General features: G+C 42.8%; 2 protein-coding genes across 2 annotated transcripts; both read left to right on the forward strand.

Annotated features, from left to right (window-relative positions):
• The first annotated feature begins 3291 nt into the window (after nt 1-3291).
• On the forward strand, nt 3292-12440 carry LOC6584329 (ATP-binding cassette sub-family A member 6). Its single transcript, XM_002009949.4, has 12 exons — nt 3292-3398; nt 3456-3737; nt 3825-4404; nt 5188-5331; nt 5394-7073; nt 8124-8971; nt 9101-9447; nt 9551-9883; nt 10554-10707; nt 10826-11023; nt 11149-11919; nt 11993-12440. The coding sequence occupies exons 2-12, from the start codon at nt 3472-3474 to the stop codon at nt 12189-12191; spliced, it is 5520 nt and encodes a 1839-aa protein (XP_002009985.4). The 5' UTR covers nt 3292-3398; nt 3456-3471; the 3' UTR covers nt 12192-12440.
• Nucleotides 12441-15633: 3193 nt separating this feature from the next.
• Nucleotides 15634-18954, forward strand: LOC6584330. Its single transcript, XM_002009950.4, has 7 exons — nt 15634-16315; nt 16389-16627; nt 16700-16923; nt 16981-17755; nt 17812-18005; nt 18076-18538; nt 18604-18954. Exons 1-7 carry the CDS (start codon nt 15835-15837, stop codon nt 18862-18864), a joined length of 2637 nt encoding a protein of 878 aa, XP_002009986.2. The 5' UTR covers nt 15634-15834; the 3' UTR covers nt 18865-18954.
• Nucleotides 18955-19759: the final 805 nt, after the last annotated feature.

Below are 19759 nucleotides of genomic sequence, written 5' to 3' on the forward strand. Positions count from 1 at the left end.
GTTGTCTTTGTGCTTCATTTACAACTTTACACAACATTGTAAACATAATAACAAGGCGCCTTACGTCGCTGTCAGTGCTGCTGCTGCTGCGACGACGACGACGGCAGCGGCGACTGCTGTTCTGCTACTGTTGTTACTGTTGCTGCTGTTGTTACATGCTGTGTCCATGTATGTGTGTATATGTGAGTGTGTGTCCTAACACAGGGGTTAGGCGGCATGGCAGCACTGCACATCAGCTGCAAAGAGCGCGACGGTTAAAGCGGCGCTCACTACTCTCAGCAAGTGGCTATGGAGTGCCTGCCAAGAAGACCAACGACAACTATTGACATAGTGACACAATCAGACCACACAAACAACGCTCACATAGACACACACTCGCACACACACACTCGCCCGCACTCGCATACACATACACATACAATTATTTCGACTCTCGTGGTGAGCATTTGACGAATTCACATTTGGCTGCAGCGGTTTGCAAAGAGCGCGAGCTCTAAGTAAACACACACACCTTATTCCTCGCTGAATAACTAGGCCAGCAGCTGGAGCTGCGCTGCAGTCAGCATCCATTGGATGGATGCACAAGCACATTTAACAAAGGCGACGTCGCGACGCTTCGCGACATCAGCCGCGACCACGAAGCATCGGCATCGCCTTCGACATAGTCGGCATCGGCATCGGCACAGACATCGTGCGCGTGAGCAGTTGCGCAGATTAAGCCGAGCTCAGCACAGAGAGAGCCGATGCGCGCCCTTCGGCACAATATGAATTTTTCTATCTATCGCTGTCATTCACGCTCACGCTTACGTTTACGCTCACGCTCACGTTCGCATTCTGCCTCTCACACTCTTTCGCTCTCGCCGCTGTCGACTCGTGTAGGTGTTTGAGGATATTTTCTGTTTTTATTGTTCTTGCTTGCTACAAGTTGGGAATTTTTTAAGCACACGTTGCATGGTAAAACTGTTGGGCTTTTTTACTTCTCTCTGTCTCTCACTAGCCCATGCTCCTCAGCTCTTTCCCTCTCACTCTCTTTCTCTCTCTCGTACTCTCTGACGGTGTGAGCATTGACATTTACTTTTTATACGAACGAAATGAGCATGGGCATGGGCATTGGGGAATTTCGGTTTGAAGATTGTATTTAGGAGGTGTAGGTGCAGGGCAGTGGGTAGCCTGTGCGGCGGGTGGGTGATGCGGTGAGGCATCGTGAGAGGCGTTTTTAGCTAGAATGAGGATTCGCGGCGTGGTGCGATGCGGTGCGGTGCGTTACGTTGCGTTGCGTTGCCTTGCGTTGCGTTACGTTGAAGACTGTTGTTTCATGCATGAGTATGAGGGCTGGCGGTGTGACTGAGTGCCTGACTGCGCGCACTGATGCCCGCGCCTCGGTTGTTGCTAGCAACTGCTGGCATACCATGCCACATGCTTGAGATATTTTTAGTGTTTTGTCACACAAGCAGACATCTGTTTCTGAAATACTCACACACACACACACAAAGTCGCGCACAAATATAATTAAGATGTGGAGCCAACAAAGAGAACAGCTTCCATGCTACCATCCTCAAGCACACACACACACACCCAGACGCCTTAGTTGTCATGTATGTGTGTGTGTATGTAAATAAGTAACAAGTACATATATTTATGTCCGTGCACGGACTTGAAGAATTTAGCACCGACCAATTTTCGGGCGTGCGAAATAGTCCCCGCCCGTATGCGATGTCTAAAATGTATCAATCTGAGCAGCCGAAAAGAAAATACGCAACGCCAGCAGCACGAATATGTATGCCTATATTCAAGGACACGTAGCCCTCAGCCTATGTACACTTACTAGCACACACTAACACACCCATATATATACACATATATATAAACATATATGTATACACTTTGGCACAACTTAACCAAGTACTCGTCGAGCTTGTAGTGGGCCCAAAGATGCGCTTGCCATCTTCAAGCTGATGCCGCTACTGCGTTTTTCATTTTGTTTCTCCTGTTGTTATTGTTGTTGTTCGTGTTTTTTTTTTTTTTTGATGGCCCTGACATGACGCGCGGCTTGAGAGATAGCATAAGGATATTCCCAGCTCATATTCATATGTATAACATATGATTATTATTAAGCTAGACTGAACCGACTGAGGTAAATTTTTAATACAAGTCATCTCAAAATTTTATTAAATATTCATGAATTTTTATTGAATTTTGTTAAATATATCTATAATTAATCAAAGAATTAACTAATAAAACGATAGCTAAATATATTTTAATTTTTAAAGATAGATTATCTAGGAATTATAACTAAATTTCTGTATTTTTATTTATTTATTTTATTTTACTTTCTTTTTTTATGCAAGCGAAACATTTTAAAATAAATTATCAAAGAGTTAGCTAATCAAATGTTGGCTAGAAATGTTTTTATTTAAAAAAATTTCTTTAGATAAGTAATCTATGAATTAGAAACGAATTTCTTTAGAAAATTAGTTCAATTAATTAGCGATAATGTATATGTATATATATAAATTTTTAGGCCACATATTTTTTTAAAATAAATAAATATATTATTGAGCTCACGAAGGATGAACTAAAAATAAAAAAACAATTTAATTTTTTGCGATGAAAAATTGTTTAAAAAATCACATTAATATTAATACAGCTATTATTAATTAGCTAATCAAATGTTTCCAAAAAATATATATGTATTTTGGTTATATTTGTATTACCAAAAATAATAATGAATATATTAACAATAAAATTGATAGATTTATTTGCATATTTTTGCAAAAATATATTGTGTCTTAATCTGTAATGTACACGAAGTATGTTGGCATCAGTTCGCTGTAAAATGTTTGCACTTCCATTTAAATATTCACTTTGATGGGCAACATTTTGAAAGCGCCTTTTTTGTAGTTCAATTAAAATCACAATCAAATTATAAGCCGACCCAGTTAAAGGAGTGGTATTATTACGAGTATTTATGCAACTGAACGTTGCCCAGTTGTGCTGAAGGACACACGGACTTGATTACATTATGCAGCATCATGCTGACCTCACCAGCAGCAGCAGCAGCAGCAGCAGCAGCAGCAGCACTCAGCTTTGGCCAGGCACGGCACACAAAGGAAGCCCAGACCCAAAACGGTGTGCAACAGTTCCACTTTCAGTTGTTGCCATCTCTTTTTTATTGAATAACAAAATGCACCTGTGTGTTGGAGCGAATGTGTTCATGTCGCAAAATAAGCAGCAAAGAAACATTTGGCATTTATTGGGCGACAACAGTTGAATGAACAACAACAACAACAATAATAATAATAATAATGATAATAATAACAACAAGACAAAATAGTACAAATTTTCTACAATTCTAATCGAAATTTTCAATATTCAACACAAGCATTTCATAGAAAACTGTGAGTTATCATTCTCGTCGTTAGCCAAAAAGATATATTTAATTGAAAATCGCACAGTTTGATAGGTACCATCATGACCAGTAAACGCTCGAGCTATACGACCTTCTGTCTGGAGGTGTCCAAATTCTTTAAGAAGCAACGCAAATACAAGGGCACCTTTATAACGGCGATGGTGATGCCGGTTTTATTCTCTCTATTTATTATTTTGATGCGAAATTCCCCCAAATTGGATGATGTGGAATTACGCTCTAGCGAAGCGATCCAATACGAGGTCTGGTGGAAGACGCTTATCGATAAAATAAAGGAACGTCGCGAGCGTATGATCAGAGAGGACAAAACGTAATGTTAAATATGTTATTAGCTTGATTGATTGATTGATTGATTGATTGACTGCTTGATTAATTGCCTGATTTCACGGTCCAACAGCTTTAAGAGCAACGTATTTGTGCCACACATCGGTGTCTTCTATGCACCAAACACAACGGCTGGCATCCGTCAACTGGTGGAGGTGGCCCTGACCGGCATATCGCTGAAACGGAATGAGATCTATGGATTTGCAGATTGCGATGAGATGCGCATTCGCTTGGAAATGCAAAATTATATTGCCAGCTTGTGCTTTCACGATGTTGACGAATCGCATCATGGTCTGCCCGGCAAGCTACACTTTTCGATATTGATGCCAGCGGAGTTGAGATTTTATGACAACACTTGGATAGGTGATTCGTGGCGAATTCAGGCGACGCTCGACACGCATAGCTCGCGAAAGTCCAATATTAGTAACATAAAAAACGCATCCAAATATGTGCGCGAGGGCTTCATATCTCTGCAGCATTCCGTATCGTTTCAGTATCTGCTGATGGCATCCGGTAACGCTGCGTTGCCAAAAGTTATCTTACGCCCCTTCAACCTAAATAATACTGTGCACGAGCTAATAGCCGAGGGCGTTGACTCGGCTGTATTAGTGCTGCTAATTGGATTCATGTTTCCCGTCGTCATTTTAACAAAGGTTCGTACTATCGTTTATTTGTGTGGACACACAGATAGACAAACACACAGACTTGCGCACACTCACACAGACACTCTTATACATAGATAAACATCTGTATAGATATGTATACACACCAGATATGTTTGTCATTTACCATTTAGCCAACAGAAATTGCTGTTTATATAATTATAATTACCTAACACTGTTGGCTTTTTTAAGCTGTGTCAATTATCATAGGATATCCGATGAATAAAGTATTGACGGAAAGGAATTTTCATTGATAGTAGGTAGGTAGATAGATACCGATACAGATACAGATACAGATACAGATACAGATACAGATACAGATACAGATACAGATACAGATACAGATACAGATACAGATACAGATACAGATACAGATACAGATACAGATACAGATACAGATACAGATACAGATACAGATACAGATACAGATACAGATACAGATACAGATACAGATACAGATACAGATACAGATACAGATACAGATACAGATACAGATACAGATACAGATACAGATACAGATACAGATACAGATACAGATACAGATACAGATACAGATACAGATACAGATACAGATACAGATACAGATACAGATACAGATACAGATACAGATACAGATACAGATACAGATACAGATACAGATACAGATACAGATACAGATACAGATACAGATACAGATACAGATACAGATACAGATACAGATACAGATACAGATACAGATACAGATACAGATACAGATACAGATACAGATGCAGAATGATTATAATAATTTCCCAGGAAATCGTGGAAGAGCGTGAATTGTCTTATCACTACGCCCTGCATCGAGTCACCAGTCGCACCCTTTGGCAGTTCGCTGCGTGGTACTGCAATAGCTTCATACTTCAGATGATATCGTGCACCATATTCATCGTGGTGTTAAAGGTAGGTGATAAAGAATGCTTGAGTTATTGTGAGGGACTCTTACTATGCTCGATGTCTTCAAGGTGGAGTGGACTGTAAATACGTCAGTGTTCAAAAAATGTCCTTGGCCAATTTTGTTGCTTTTCTTCCTTTGCTATGTGATTTCCGTGTCGGCCTTTTCACTGCTGATGGCCGTCATCATTCGCACCACCAAATTGGTGGTGATAATAATACCAATTTATTGGATCATAGTACCGCTGCCGCTGCTATCGGGCCAATCGCTGGACACATCCCTATCGAGCGTGGTGCTGGCCATGACCTCATATATGCTCTGCAATATGACAATGTACCGTGGCCTGAAGCGGATGCTGAGCCTGGAGAACCACTTGTATAATCTGAGTGTCAAAGAATATCTCATATCCGCGCTGGTTATCAAGGACATAACGCTGCTGCAACTTATTGGATATTTTCTATTGCAAACCCTGGTCTATTTAATACTGGCTATTATTTTGGACCAGAACATAGTGCCTTGGGTGTGCAAGTTGATCCAGTGCTTGCCATGCCGAAACCAGCTGCGTAGGGCTCACCGTTGGAATCGACGGCGTCAAAGGCAACGTCAAAAGATGGTGGATCGAGAGAAAGACACGACCGAAAATGTGTCCGAAACCGTTTCCCGAATTGTCGAGTATAATGATAAAAAGAGCAGCCCCTCCATGAAGCAATTCCACGCGCACACACCAAAATTGCTGTTCAAAATGCCAGGCCTGCCAGCGGTGCCACCGCTGCCAACGAAAAAATCAACCTTAACTATTGCGAGCACCGATTCGAGCAGCAGCACAAGCGAGTCGAGCGACCAAATAGCCCCAGCTGAGCAAGATCAATACGCAATGGACAAGCAGTTGGTGGTTTGGTTGAGCAACAATGACATGTCACGGCAGAGTAGCAGGACCAGCAAAGGCTCCTACAGATTGTATGAGGCATCGAAACAGTCGTCTGAAAAGGTGTACGAGTCTAGCGAAGATTCGGATCGCAGCTACGAGGACACTGACGACGAGGAGACCGATCGCAGAAGTCGCGTTGTCATCGAATTCATCAAAGTGTGGAAGAAGTTCCACAAAATCTTTGTGGTGCGCAACTTCTCGCTGAAAGTGCACGAGAATGAGCTGATGGTACTGCTAGGCCACAATGCTGGCGGCAAAACGACCATCTTGAATATGACCTGTGGCCGGACGGTGCCCAGCTCTGGCAGCATATTGATCGAGGGCCATAATGTGGTGAAGCATCCGGCGCGGGCATTGCAAAATGTGGGCATCTCTTACAAGAATCTCAAAATCTTCACCGAATTCACGTTCACCGAGCATCTGACCTATATCTGTCGTCTGCGCGGTCTGACAAAGCTGCAAGCCCAAAAGGATATCACCGACTATTTGAATATCCTGCATGCGGAAAAACTAGCCCAAATACCCGTTTCCCAGTTGACCACCGGCCACAGGCGATTGCTGCAGGTGCTCTGCGCCTTTGCCGGCCGCACCAAAATCGTCCTGCTCGACCGGCCAATAGAGGGCGTGGACGCCGAGCAGCGACGTCACTTCTATGTCTTCATCAATCGCGAACGCATCAATCGCACCATTCTGATAACCACCAACTCTCCGCATGTGGCCAGCAATCTGGGCGATCGCATTGCCATTCTGGTCAGCGGCAAGCTGTTCGACTGCGGCCTGGAGAAGAGTCTGTTGCATGGCTACAGGCATGTCTATCGACTGGTAAGTGAGCTCAACTGCCAGAAGCTCAACTGTAGAAGGCATATGCATATATTAAGTAATAAAAATATAGAAATCCATAGAAAATGAGTGTGGGTTGGAAAAGTCTGTCCTAGTCGTCATAGAGCCAGAGATACTGCTGTCGTAAGAGCACCAATGTTTAGCCTCTTATATAGCATCTATATTCTTGAACAACGTAATCCTATTTAACTATGACTATTTAATTATCTATATATCTGTTCTTATGTCTGTCTCCCTGTTTATCTCACATTCTATCTTCGCCTGTCTCTCTGTCTGCCCAATAAGACACGCAGAAAAAGATCATTTAAATTTTCTGTGTATGCAACAGTATGCACTTCGTATTTATATTCATGTAAAATGAAACTAGAAAAGTCGAAGCAGCAGAGAGTCTTCCCATTAGTCACTTAATGCTCAAATGCAACGACCTCTACCTGGCACCGGGCTCAACATTTGAGCGCAACTTAGTCTTTGAGTGAAGGTCGCTCTATATAAAGGGCAGCGCGCTGCAGCGTTTCTTCAGTCGCCCAGGCCTGGTGGGGGTCAGTCGTGCAGATCAATAAAGTGACGTGAAGTGTGTCTAAATATTGAATGATCGTTCAGCTAAGCATTAAAGACTTTGAGGTAATAGTTAGAGGAAATACGTAAAAGAAATACTTAGAAGACATACGTAGAGAAAATACTTAGAGGAAGTACGTAGAGGAAATACTTTGAGGAAATACTTAGCAGAAATACTTAGAGGAAATAGTTAGGGGAAACTGTTACAGGAAATGCTTAGGATAAATACGCAGGAAATTCTTATAGAAAATACTTAGGAAAAATAGTTATAGGAAATGGTTAGAAGAAATACTTAGGGAAAATACCTTGAAGAAATACTTTGGAGAAATATTTAGGCGAACTACTAGAGGAAATATTTAAACGAACCACTTAGAGGAAATATGTTCATGAGCAAACTTACCTTTACTTGTGACAGCTTTAGAGCCATTGCATATACATGTTTAGCATATTGATTAATATTTGAGTATTATCGCTCAGGTTTGCTATCTGGGCGTCAAGTGCAACTTTCGACTGTTGATCAGTTTCTTCGCCCGGCACTTGCCCGAGCTGGAAGTGGAATCGAAAATGGGCGATATGGCCGTCTTCTCAATACAAATGAGAGAGAGAGCCGACATGACGTCATTGTATAAGCTGATCAATTTGGTCGACAGCAAGATGAACGAACTGCACTTGGACAGCTTTGAGCTGATGACCACCGACTTGGACCAAATTCTGCTAAAGGCCATGATGCACACGTACATGAGGGGCACCGGGCTGCTGCGAAACACCCTGCCCAAGCTGGCCAATCGCATACGTGCCATCGAGGAGACCTGTCCGAAAACCAGGATCGGCCGTTTCCTGGCCAATATACGCAAAAGTTTCGCCCACATCCAGGTGGTGCTGAGCAGGCGTTTCCTGATCGACACACGCTGCTGCACAGTGCCGCTGCTGCAGATCATGTTGCCGTCGATATTGTGCATCTGGTGCTTCATCATGCCGCACTTGACGACCAATCGCACGCCGTTGCCAACAACGACAATTGCATTGGGCATGCTGAAGCGATCGACGATCTTGTTGAGCCAGCGGGCGATCAGCAAACCGGTCCAGGAGGCGGGCAAACATTATCTGGAATTTGCGACAGCGGAACAGCTGATTATCGATTTGGACTCGACCGAAGATCCGCTCAACTACATTGCGAAGTATACGCCCAAGCATTTGTTCATAACCGATCTCAATTTCGCAATAGCAGCAATATTCCAGGATCAGGCGGTCGAGGCGCTATATAACAACAATCTAATGCACTCGGCGCCAGTTAGCTTGAATCTGGTAATGAATGCCCTAGCCGTGTGAGTTCGAATATATATTATATATATATATATATATATGTATATATATATAGGTATATATATATATATATATGCATATATTTATTTCCATAATGATCAAGCGATCGATATCATATTATTTTATTCTAGCGGCTTTGTCGACCCGAGCTCCGAGATAATTGTTAAAATGGAGCTAATGGGCTATTCGACCCTGCATACGCTCATTTTTTCGAGTGACCTCAACAACGTCGATTGGGTTATTCCGTTGACAATGAGCTTATGCTGCTGTTATGTTTGGGCCCTGCCCCTACTGGATTTTGGCCTGGGAAGCGAAGCGGCCTACAATCGCCTGGAGCTACTCAGCGGCATGCGCTTTACCACCCTATGCGTTGCGTACTTCATTTACGGCGTGCTTGTCGTATTTATTTCGATTATGACACTGAACGGCATCATCTTTACATTTCACCGCTCTTTGCCGATGGATATGTATTTCAATGGTGAGAGAGAGAGAGAGAGAGAGAGAGAGAGAGAGAGAGAGAGAGACACCTGATTACTTGTAGCAATGCCGTTCCATTTCATTTTCCATTTTCCCCTATGCAGTTATGTTCAACTATACGATGCTGGTGTCGGGCGCCTGCATCATCTCCATCAATATACTATTCTCGTTTTGGCTAACAGAGCTGCGACTTGGCTATATTCTGATCATTGCATTCTATTCAATTGGCATTGTCTTCCATCTGTCCCACTGCGAATATGAGTTGTTCAATTTTGATGAAAATACTGCTAAGATGAATATGCTTCCAAACTATGCGCTATTCAAAAATCTATTGCAGCTCAATCATCTAATGGAAATAGTCGAGCTGTGCAAAGATGATGTCACATACAAGACCAGCGTACTTGTCGAGCACTGCAATGCGTTGCCCAACTGCTGTAGTAAGTAGTCCCGCCTAGTACATCTGTCAGTTAGCTTGGTACGGACTGAAAATGGGTAAATGTTATGTAACAGGCAGAAGAAGGCCCATAATGGCAGATGCCATAAAGTACATATATTGCTGAATCCATTTAGTTCTGTCCGTTTGTCCGTATGTCTGAAACCGTCGATCTCAGGATCTATAATAATTAACTATTGCGTACTTAATGATATCCATGAAAAACCTTTTCAAAAGTCAGTTATAAAAATATATCCCCCACTTTCGAGCTCCAAGTTTTAGATTTGTATTTATTTTATTCATGAATCCAATTTCGATTTTTCGAAAAAGTTTCGTTGATTTATAATTTGATTTTATTAAAAAAAAAAAAAAAAAAATATATATATATATATATATATATATATATATATATATATATAAATATATATAAAAAAATATATATATAAAAAATACTTTATATACAAGCTAAATTGTTAACAATTTACGTAACAATATTCTAGCTAAAAACATTATTTTGCACTTCAGATAAATCTCTTCGCTTTAAGGCAATTTTAAGTTCCCATTTCAATTACGCCGCAGAGCAAATTTCAGTTCAATTCAAGCAGCCTAAGATACTTCAGCATATTCAAATAAATTAGAGGACTAAGAAAATGTTCGCTTCTCTTTTTTTTTAGTGGATGCTAATATGAATGAAGCATACCTGGACTTAACGTTCTTCACATTTTTATCAATAATCATAATTTGGGGATTTATCTACATACGCTATGGCTTAAATTTGACTAAGCGAAATCCACCCAGACGTCGTGATGATATAAAAAAGCACATCGAGTGAGTACAGAGTCGAGAAGTTTTGCAATTGTTATTATTACTATTATTATTTGTATCACTATTATTATTAAAATCATTATTATTACTATAAGTAATATCATTATTATCATCATTACAGCCCAGATAGCTGCTATGACCAAACCATTATCCACTTTAGCAACAAAACGGAATCGGATAACTCGAGGATACGTGAGAAGATACGCGTCCGTACAATGGAATGTCCCATGGTGCACTCGAAGGCGCTGTATATTGAAAATCTGGCCGTATTCTTTCGCGCCCACGTAGTGCTCAAGCATATCAATATGCTGGTGGAACGGTACGTGACTGATGTGTGCGTGTTTGTGTGAAGTGTGTGTGTGTGTGTGTGCGTGTGTGATTCTAGATATCTGCGTGCATGATTCGATTTGTAATTCGATTTTGATTGATTTGATCTAATAACAGTTACCAAGTCATGTCCGTGCTCGGTGTGAACGGGTCGGGCAAGACGGTGCTGATCAAGACGATACTTGGGGCCAATCATGAGAGTGCCGGCCACATTAGCAGCTTTGGCAAGCAGTCGTATCAGTCCAGGCAGCACGAGAACTACAAGCTAATTGGGTATTGTGCCCAGGACTGCAAGATCAAGGAGGCGCTGACTGTGATCGAGTACATACAGGCGGTGCTGACCATACGTGGCCTGAAGCGAACGCAGGCCTTGGAGGAGACCATCAACCTGTTGCGCATCTTCAATCTCTATAGCAGTCGCTTCATTCTGCTGCCCTACTGCAGTCGAGGCGTATTGAAGCGCATCCGCCTGGCCCTATCGCTGATCGGCTACGCTGGCCTCATCCTGATGGACGAGCCGTTCGCCTACTTGGACCTGAGCAGCCAGCTGACCATCCACAGTCTGATACATTCGCAGAGCTCACAGGGCCAGGCGGTGCTCTTTACCACCTCCGATCCGAAGTACTGTGACATGGCCAGCCGCACGGCTGTGCTCGATCGGACGAACCTGTGCGTCATCGGCGATCGCAACGAGCTGCAGGTGAAGCACTTCATGGACTTCATTGTGGTCAAGGCGCGCATCAAGATGAAGGCACTGCGAACACCGGACTTAGATAAAGACGACGATGACTTGACCGAATTGTACAAGTTTCGCGATATTCGCCACAATAAAATTTACTTTGAATTCTGTTCGATTATCGAAGAGTATTTCCCGCATGCCATCCTTAAGTGAGTGCCGATCGATCGATGATATTCCCTTCCCCATTTGATTGATTGATTTTCCCCATTTTTTACTGTACAGAAACACGAACAATCACATTGCCTGCTTCTGGCTATCGAGGAACATGTACACCATGTCGATGGTCATGGAGACGCTGCACAACAACAGTGACATCTTCTTTCCGTTCAAGATCAGTGCGCCCTGCCTCAAGTCTCTGTTCATCAACATTGTGAACAAGCCGAGTCAGGATGTGCAAATAATCCAAGACGAAGATATCTAATTGCTGGGAGAGTCGATGCGAATACAGAATAGATAGTATATGTGTATATATGTGTATATGTATATATGTATGTATATATGCATATATCTATATATATATAAATATATACATATATATGTATATAGCTTTGAGTATAGCTTAGGGCAACTTACATTCCACTTACTTTCTTGCTTTCAATTTCTTTTATGTATCTTGCTAAAAACATTGGTCTGGGCACCGCCCAAATAAAGTCCTCTCTTGAATTTCAAATACTGTGCGTGAAACAGAAGTGGAAAAACACAACAACAACAACAACAACAACAGCAACGAAACGCATTTAAATTGCATTATTTCACTGTTTCATATCAAATTGAATTAATCGCCGTACACGACACATGCCAACAATAATTTGGTCGGCGCATTTGTCACACCAATGGAGGGAAGGAAGCGAGGAGGAACTGTCCCGGCGCACAACAAAAAGCCGACAGACCGTACAATTGGCGATCAAATGGACCCCGCAAAGCCGTGCAATTGAATTAAAAATAATATTCACACTTTTTTGCAGCGCGTAAACAATAAAACGCAGCTAAAAAATAATAAAGCAAAATGCAAATGCATAAATGAATATACATATATAAATAAATAAGTGCAGCTAGTGGATACCCTGTACACAGACAGACAGCAAGTTGTTTGTTTTATGAGATAAATTTGTCACAATTCAAAGTTTATATCTATGCAGCATATTTGATTTTATAATTTCTCAATATTAATGAAAACTCTTATCATTATTCTGAATTTCTTATCATTAATTTCCACCAGCTTTGCCGCCTTTCTACCCAACTAAAGCAGCTCCCTCTGCCCACTGCCCTCTGCTAAGCAGATTCCAGTCGAAGTAGCGATGCGAGCAAGCGGAAACACAATGAGGACTCAAAGAACGTTAGACTCAACGGTAAACTCGCCTCAGCAGCGAGCATAGCAACCTGGTTGCCAGGTAAAACTGAAGGCAAATATTCGTCCGACTGCAGCTAAGCGCAGATTGCCAGTGGAAGCAACAAATGCATTCCTGCTGAATGTTGGCCAAGCATGGGCAGAAGTTAAGCTGGAAGTCAAAAGCAGCTTTAGGGGCAGCTTCGGCATGCCACACACTGTGACGAGCTCCGATATGAAATCTCTGGCAAAAGCACAAATTTTGGATGTAATCAGCAAAGGGCAGCTCCAGCAGATAGCTGACTATTTATTGCCTGCTGCAAAATGGTCTAGCGAGAGCTATGGGACATAGGAGAAGGAGCCTAAAGTAGCCCCGTTCTAAAACAGTGGCTAGGGGGTACGATGAGAGGACTCTCTCTATCTTCATGAAATAGGAAAAAGAACCAAATTGAGCTGCATTTACGGCAAAGGGGCAATGCATAACTGAGAAATGTGAGTACTTGTAAAAGAACAGTTTCATTTCACAGAAACTAATTTCGTAGTTGGGTCTATTAAAGACAAATGCTTGAATTGCACCATACATATATTGCTGGGAAAAATATGTAGGAAAAATTTAGGCACAGCGATGAGAATGCCCAGCTGAAGCACATAGAAGCTTTATGCGGAATAACAACTGGTTCCCAAAAGCCCGACAACTCAAGAAAGGAACATTTTCATATATGCAGTAAATTTGGTCCAACAAATCTCTCAGAGTGATGGCCTAACTGACGAGAAACCCTAATAGAAAATTCATATCTTCAATTCTATAATTAACGTGATAATGATGGTAAAAAGAGAAATGGTTACTCTCGTTAAATTATTGTTATTAATATGATCATTAGCATCGTCATTAGCCATCATTTCTACTTTTATTATTATTATAAGCATCAATATTTCTCTCTTTATCAACATCTATCATCAATGCTATCAACATGAAGGCAGCTTCATCAGCTGTGCTTTTGTAATTAAATTGAATTATTTTTGGTAACATTAATTTCAAAATTTGCATCATCATTTTCATTCACTTCGGCTTTTATAATTAACAAAAATGTTCTTATTATTGCATACATTATTTTTGTAGTCATTATAATATATGATAAAAATTTATCTTCATTATCTCTCTTTGTATTATGATTATTAATTGCATATATGTATATCTATTAATATATCAGTCATCATTGTTGTCGTCTTTGTTCTCATCTTCATAATCAGCTATAGATAATGATCATCATCGTCATTATTATTTTAGCTATAATTTACTATATTTACTATATATTTATTTATTTTTATTATTCTTTTATTTTTATTTTATTTTTTATTTTTTTTTATTTATTTATTTATTTATTTATTTATTTTTTATTTTATTTTTTTTTTTTTGTTCTTTTTACTATTATTATCTTATTTATTTTAGATTTTTATTTTATTATTATTATTATTTATTTTTTTTTTATACATTTTTTAATTCTATTTATCATTACATGATTTTAACTATAAAAATTTTAATTATTGTAATATTCATTGTTCTCGCTATTCATCATTATTTTAATTGAATTTTCTTTACCTTAGTTTATAATTTTTTGATTTCCCATCCAGGGTATGTGCGATGCGACTCTTGCAGTTGCTCGAAATTAAATTTGCACTTTTCTATTTTTTATGAGCTCGCGGCCGATAGGGTCTATTTAGAAGTGAGTAAAAAATTATTCGAGTATTTGCAGCAATGTGAATACACTTTTTTTTTGTAGCTGGCAATTTTTTCAGGTTATTCAGTTTAGTTTTTTTTTTTTTTCTGCTGCTACTATTGCTGCTTTCTGGCATTTATTAATAGCATCGAGGCCCAGAGCTAGTGCTGCCACTCGTCCGACTCTGGGCTGAAAGCATGCTCCTCACTGCATATGCATATGCATCAAAATTATTTTCATCTGGGCGCATATTCGATGGGCACAATTAGTCTGTGCGAAAAGGTTGTGTAAACTATTTGAAAGCCATAGGAAACTGCAACTGCAATTGAAGCAACCAGAAGGAAATACGAAACGAAAACGAATCTCGAACTCGGCAGGATTATCAAATCATCCATATAATTTATGCATATGTATATGTATATATTTCTGAGTAATTTATATCAATAATCACCAACATGGTGCGCGGCCAGAATCAGGTCTTTTGGCTGGCAGTGCTGCTCATCAGCATCTTGTTGCCGCTGGGCACCCAAGAGATGAGCCGTGACCTGTGCAAGGGCTCGGATGATGCGGCTGCCTGTGCCCAGGCGAGCGAGGCGCTGGGCACGGGTCGTAGGGCGACGCCGAGGCGGGCCAAGTTCAAATTCCATAAGATCCAGCGAATGGATGATGATGATGATGAGAATGAGGATGAGGATGATGATGATGATGACGATGACGATGCTGCTGGGAATGCTGATGACGATGATGAAGATAATGAGAATGATGATAACGATGATGATAATGATAATGAAAACGATAATGACAATGAGAAGAACGATGATGATGAAGATGAAGATGAAGATGCAGATAATGACAATGACAATGACAATGATGATCAAGCTGATAAGAATGATGATAAGGGGCAGTCTAGGCGTGGCAAGAGGCAGCGCAAAAGAGCGGACAGATCATCCATTGAGAGCAAGGCCGATGACGATGATAATGATGCACCATCGCTGCTCACTCGCCTCTGGGACAGATTCATGAGCGACAACGAAGAGCAGCCCAAAGAGAAGGGGAAAGCGAAAGAGGAATCGCAGTATCCGAACATGCTCAGCTGGCTGCACTGGCTGACGGAGTCGAGCGGCGATGCTGCCGCCGATGAGCCACAAAGGGGAAAGAAGGAGAAAAAGAAGGCCGAGAAGAGCGACATCGACTGGTTCACCTATCTGAAGCGTTGGCCCTTCAACAGCATCTTCCCGGAGCCTCCGCGCAGCGAGACGCGCCAGCGTGAGCGCAGCCGCAGCGCCCCGGATGCCCGAGGCGAGCTGTCACACCAGCAGCACCAGCAGCAGCAGCAGCAGGGGCAGCAGTCGAAGAGCCAAGAGGAGTACCTGGAGCTGCTCATCCACTCGCTGCCCGCGTTCATAGGCAACGTGTCGCAGGCGCGAAGCGGCGAATGCCATCAGCAGCTGGAGCTGCTGCATCGCCAGCTGCGCGCCCACAAGCTCTGGACACTGCAGAGTAAGTGCATCGCTCTCTTTCTCTCTCTCACTCACTCACTCACTCCTTTATTTGCCCTCTCACTCTTTCGCAGTGCTGGATGCCACGGGCAAAATAGGCGCCGGACTGCTGCGAGGCAACATCAATCAGTTTGGAGACTTCGATCAATGCACCAGGGTGTCCACCGCCGTGAAGAGCTCGTCGAGACAGCCGATCCGCGTGCACGGCAAATACTGCCTGGCCCAGATCGAGATGCGTTCGACGACGAGCAGCCTGAAGGAGGCGCTGCATCTGCTGCACGGACGCGGCCTGTGGCATGGCCATTTGAAGAACGTACGTAGCTATAGCATATTTCTCGAGTTTCCATTGGAGTCATTGACATTTGCTCTGGCTCTTCCCCCTCAGCCCAAGCACTTTGCGCCGCGCTACAACGTCGCCAACTGGGGCATCTGCCTGCCGCACGGCTGCTCCGCCCACGTGGTGCAGGGCATCATCGAGGCCAGCTTGCGTCCCTATAACGACACGGGCATCGAGTTCCACATCGATGCGAGGGACGAGCACTGCAGCACGCGGCAGCGCAAGAGCTTCGCCAAGCTGATGGCCAAGGACAGCTACCTGGCAACGGGCATGTGAGTAGGCCGGAATTTCCACTAAGCACACGCTTCAGATCACATTACTTCATATAGATTAGGCATTGGCGCCCTCGGCTGCACCTGCCTGCTGGCGCTCATCTGGGAGCACTGGGATTGGATTAGCGCCAAGCTGCGACTGCACAGCGGCAATGGCACAGTAGAGGGCAGGGCAGAGGCCGGGGCGGAGGCAAACCGAGTGGAGGAAGTGGAGCCAGAGCAGGTGGAGGAGGCAGAGGAGAAGCCAACAGAGGAGCAGGGGACGGAGACAGAGATAGAGCAAACGCAGCCGGAGCAACTGACCCCGGCACTTCATGTGAGACTCTTGAGCGCCTTCTCGCCGCGGCTCACGTTCGCGAAGCTGGCGTCGCTCGACCATCCGGACGTGGAGTTCCCCCTCATTCATCTGCTCCGGCTGCTGGCCCTGCTGCTGATCTACGTGAATCTGAAGTTCATGATGGCCGGCCACTTGCCCATCACGAATCGGGATGCCTTCGTGGAGGCCGTCAATGGCTACTGGAGCCTGGCCTATCGCATTCCCCTGCTCCATGGCGACCTGCTGCTGCTGCTCAGCGGCTTCCTGGTCGCCTATCAGCTCTCCCACGAGATGGAGCAGACGTGCCGGCTCAGCTTCCTGCGCAATGTCAGCGCCAAGGCGTGCCGCTATGTGCCCTGCATTTTGGCCGTGCTGGGCTTCCAGGCGTGGGTGCTGCCGCACCTGGGCAGCGGCCCGCTCTGGAGCCTGCTCGTCGGCGAGAATGCGCGCCTCTGCGAGGATAACCTGTGGCGCAATGCCCTCAGCCTGCAGAACACGGGCGATGTGGAGGAAATGGTAATGGAACCTCATGCGGACTTGGTCCTATGGAGCTCTAATCCCTTCACTTGCAGTGCTCGCCCATCACGATCCAAATGTCGCTGGAGGTGCAGCTCTATCTGCTGGGCGCTCTGGTCGTCTGGCTGTACTTCACGGATCCGGAGGCGGGCTTCTTTCTCTGCGGCGCCTTCCATGCCGTGTCCGTGGCCGCGCGCTACGCCCGCACCCAGCGGGACTATTTGGCTCCCTCGCTCTTCCATGGCATTGGGTAAGTCGTGAATGAGGACGTAAATCCTGGAAGGAATTGTAATCATCTCATCTCTGTCGTCTGCCTGCAGCATCAGCAAGTTCTATCGCACGGGAAATCTCATATACGGCTCGCCGGTGGCACGTGCCACGGCCTATCTGCTGGGCATCGGCGCCGGGCTGCTGTTCCGCAGCGAGTCCGGTTCGTTTGGCATCGGAACACGTTACAGGCGCGTCGGCTGGACCCTGGCCATGCTGGGCATTGGCTGGTGCTTCTGGGCCGCTGCGGCGGGCATGCGCAGCAAATACGTCTACAGATCGACGGAGGCGGCTGCCTATTTGGCTTGGAGTCCGCTCATCCTCGGCCTGGGCGTATGCTGGGCCCTGCTGATGGCGCCGCTGGACAGGAGCATACTGGAACGCCATCCAAACATTGCGCGGCCCGTGCTCATCCTTTCCAGAATCCAAATTCCACTGCAGCTTGCCACCTATACGGTGGTGCTGTGGAACACGGCCAGCGTGAAGGAGCCGCAGCAATTTCAAGTCTCCGATCTGGTGAGTGAATACTCTACCATATATTATACATAGACTTACATATATACATATGTATATCGTTGCAGCTGAGCCTTCCGGAGCTGCTCTGCATTGTGTGCTTCGCTCTGACCGTCGCCTTCCTCATTGACTTTCCTGCCCAGCAAATTGGCTATTTGCTCCTGGACATCATCTTTAGCGATGTGCTGCTGTCTAACAGTAAAGACAATGCTGCCGCAGTGGATTCGGCTGAGCCGGCCGAAGCGGACAAACCCGATTCGCCGGAGCCTATCGAATCGATATGGTCCTCGGAATCGGAGCCCGAAGAGGAAAAGTCGACCGACAAATAATGCTGCAATTAGGCTAATCTAATCTATATCTATATACTTATCTACTTATATATATTTAAATATATATATAGTGTTTTTTTTTTTCATATACACGTTTGTCATTTATTGATAGTCTGACTGAGCCAAACACCATCAATATGAAATCCTAAACAATTATTAAAATTGCTCTTCTCTGAGTCTTTCTCTAAACCACATTAAATGGTGTATTCAATTCGCTCAAGTCTTCATTATGATGTTCTTGATGCTTAATGATCATTACTTTATTAAAAGCTTATCGATGCTCTATAGATTATGGCAATCAAAAGATACTTTAATTCATGTTGAAATCTGGGTGAGTTTATCTAAAATTAAATCAGGAGTAGTATGATTTATATACTCCAATATACTATTATATGAAGAGTCTATACCATTTTCTATACTATATATAAAGTCATATATATTTGTTTGGCCGAATTGAACAAAAATATTTAATAATATATATCGCAATATATACATACATATGTACATATATACATATTTTATACACTTTCTTTAATCATCATCATTGATAAAAATTGCTTAAAGTATATTAAAAAAAAAATTAAATTAAATTTAAAAAAAAAACTGGCTTTAAGTACATTAAAAAAAAAAATATTTTTACGAAATATTTTGAGTTCGCTTTAATTCATAGTAAGCATTAGTTGGAAAAGTAAATTCTTAAAGAAAAAAAATATATATTATTAAAATTTAAATCGTTTTTATTTGTTTATTTTTCAATTATTTATTTATTATTATTATTATTATTATTTTTTTTTTTTCAATGCACATTATATCACTTTATAATCAATGTCATTTACTTCTAAAAGACTTAAAAGTTTCTTAAACACACAAAATTATACAGTCGTCGTATTATAAT

The sequence above is a fragment of the Drosophila mojavensis genome, unplaced genomic scaffold (assembly GCF_018153725.1).
Source record: "Drosophila mojavensis isolate 15081-1352.22 unplaced genomic scaffold, ASM1815372v1 contig_136, whole genome shotgun sequence".
Classification (NCBI taxonomy): domain Eukaryota; kingdom Metazoa; phylum Arthropoda; class Insecta; order Diptera; family Drosophilidae; genus Drosophila; species Drosophila mojavensis.

Excerpts from the sequence above, each read along its gene's own strand:
- LOC6584330 (XM_002009950.4), top strand. The coding sequence starts at position 15,835 with ATGAGCGACAACGAAGAGCAGCCCAAAGAGAAGGGGAAAGCGAAAGAG. Across the intron at positions 16,924-16,980 it reads AGCTACCTGGCAACGGGCAT|ATTAGGCATTGGCGCCCTCG; the intron begins GTGAGTAGGCCG and ends TACTTCATATAG. Across the intron at positions 18,539-18,603 it reads AATTTCAAGTCTCCGATCTG|CTGAGCCTTCCGGAGCTGCT; the intron begins GTGAGTGAATAC and ends ATATCGTTGCAG.
- LOC6584329 (XM_002009949.4), top strand. The coding sequence starts at position 3,472 with ATGACCAGTAAACGCTCGAGCTATACGACCTTCTGTCTGGAGGTGTCC. Across the intron at positions 10,708-10,825 it reads GATATAAAAAAGCACATCGA|CCCAGATAGCTGCTATGACC; the intron begins GTGAGTACAGAG and ends TCATCATTACAG. Across the intron at positions 11,920-11,992 it reads TTCCCGCATGCCATCCTTAA|AAACACGAACAATCACATTG; the intron begins GTGAGTGCCGAT and ends TTTACTGTACAG.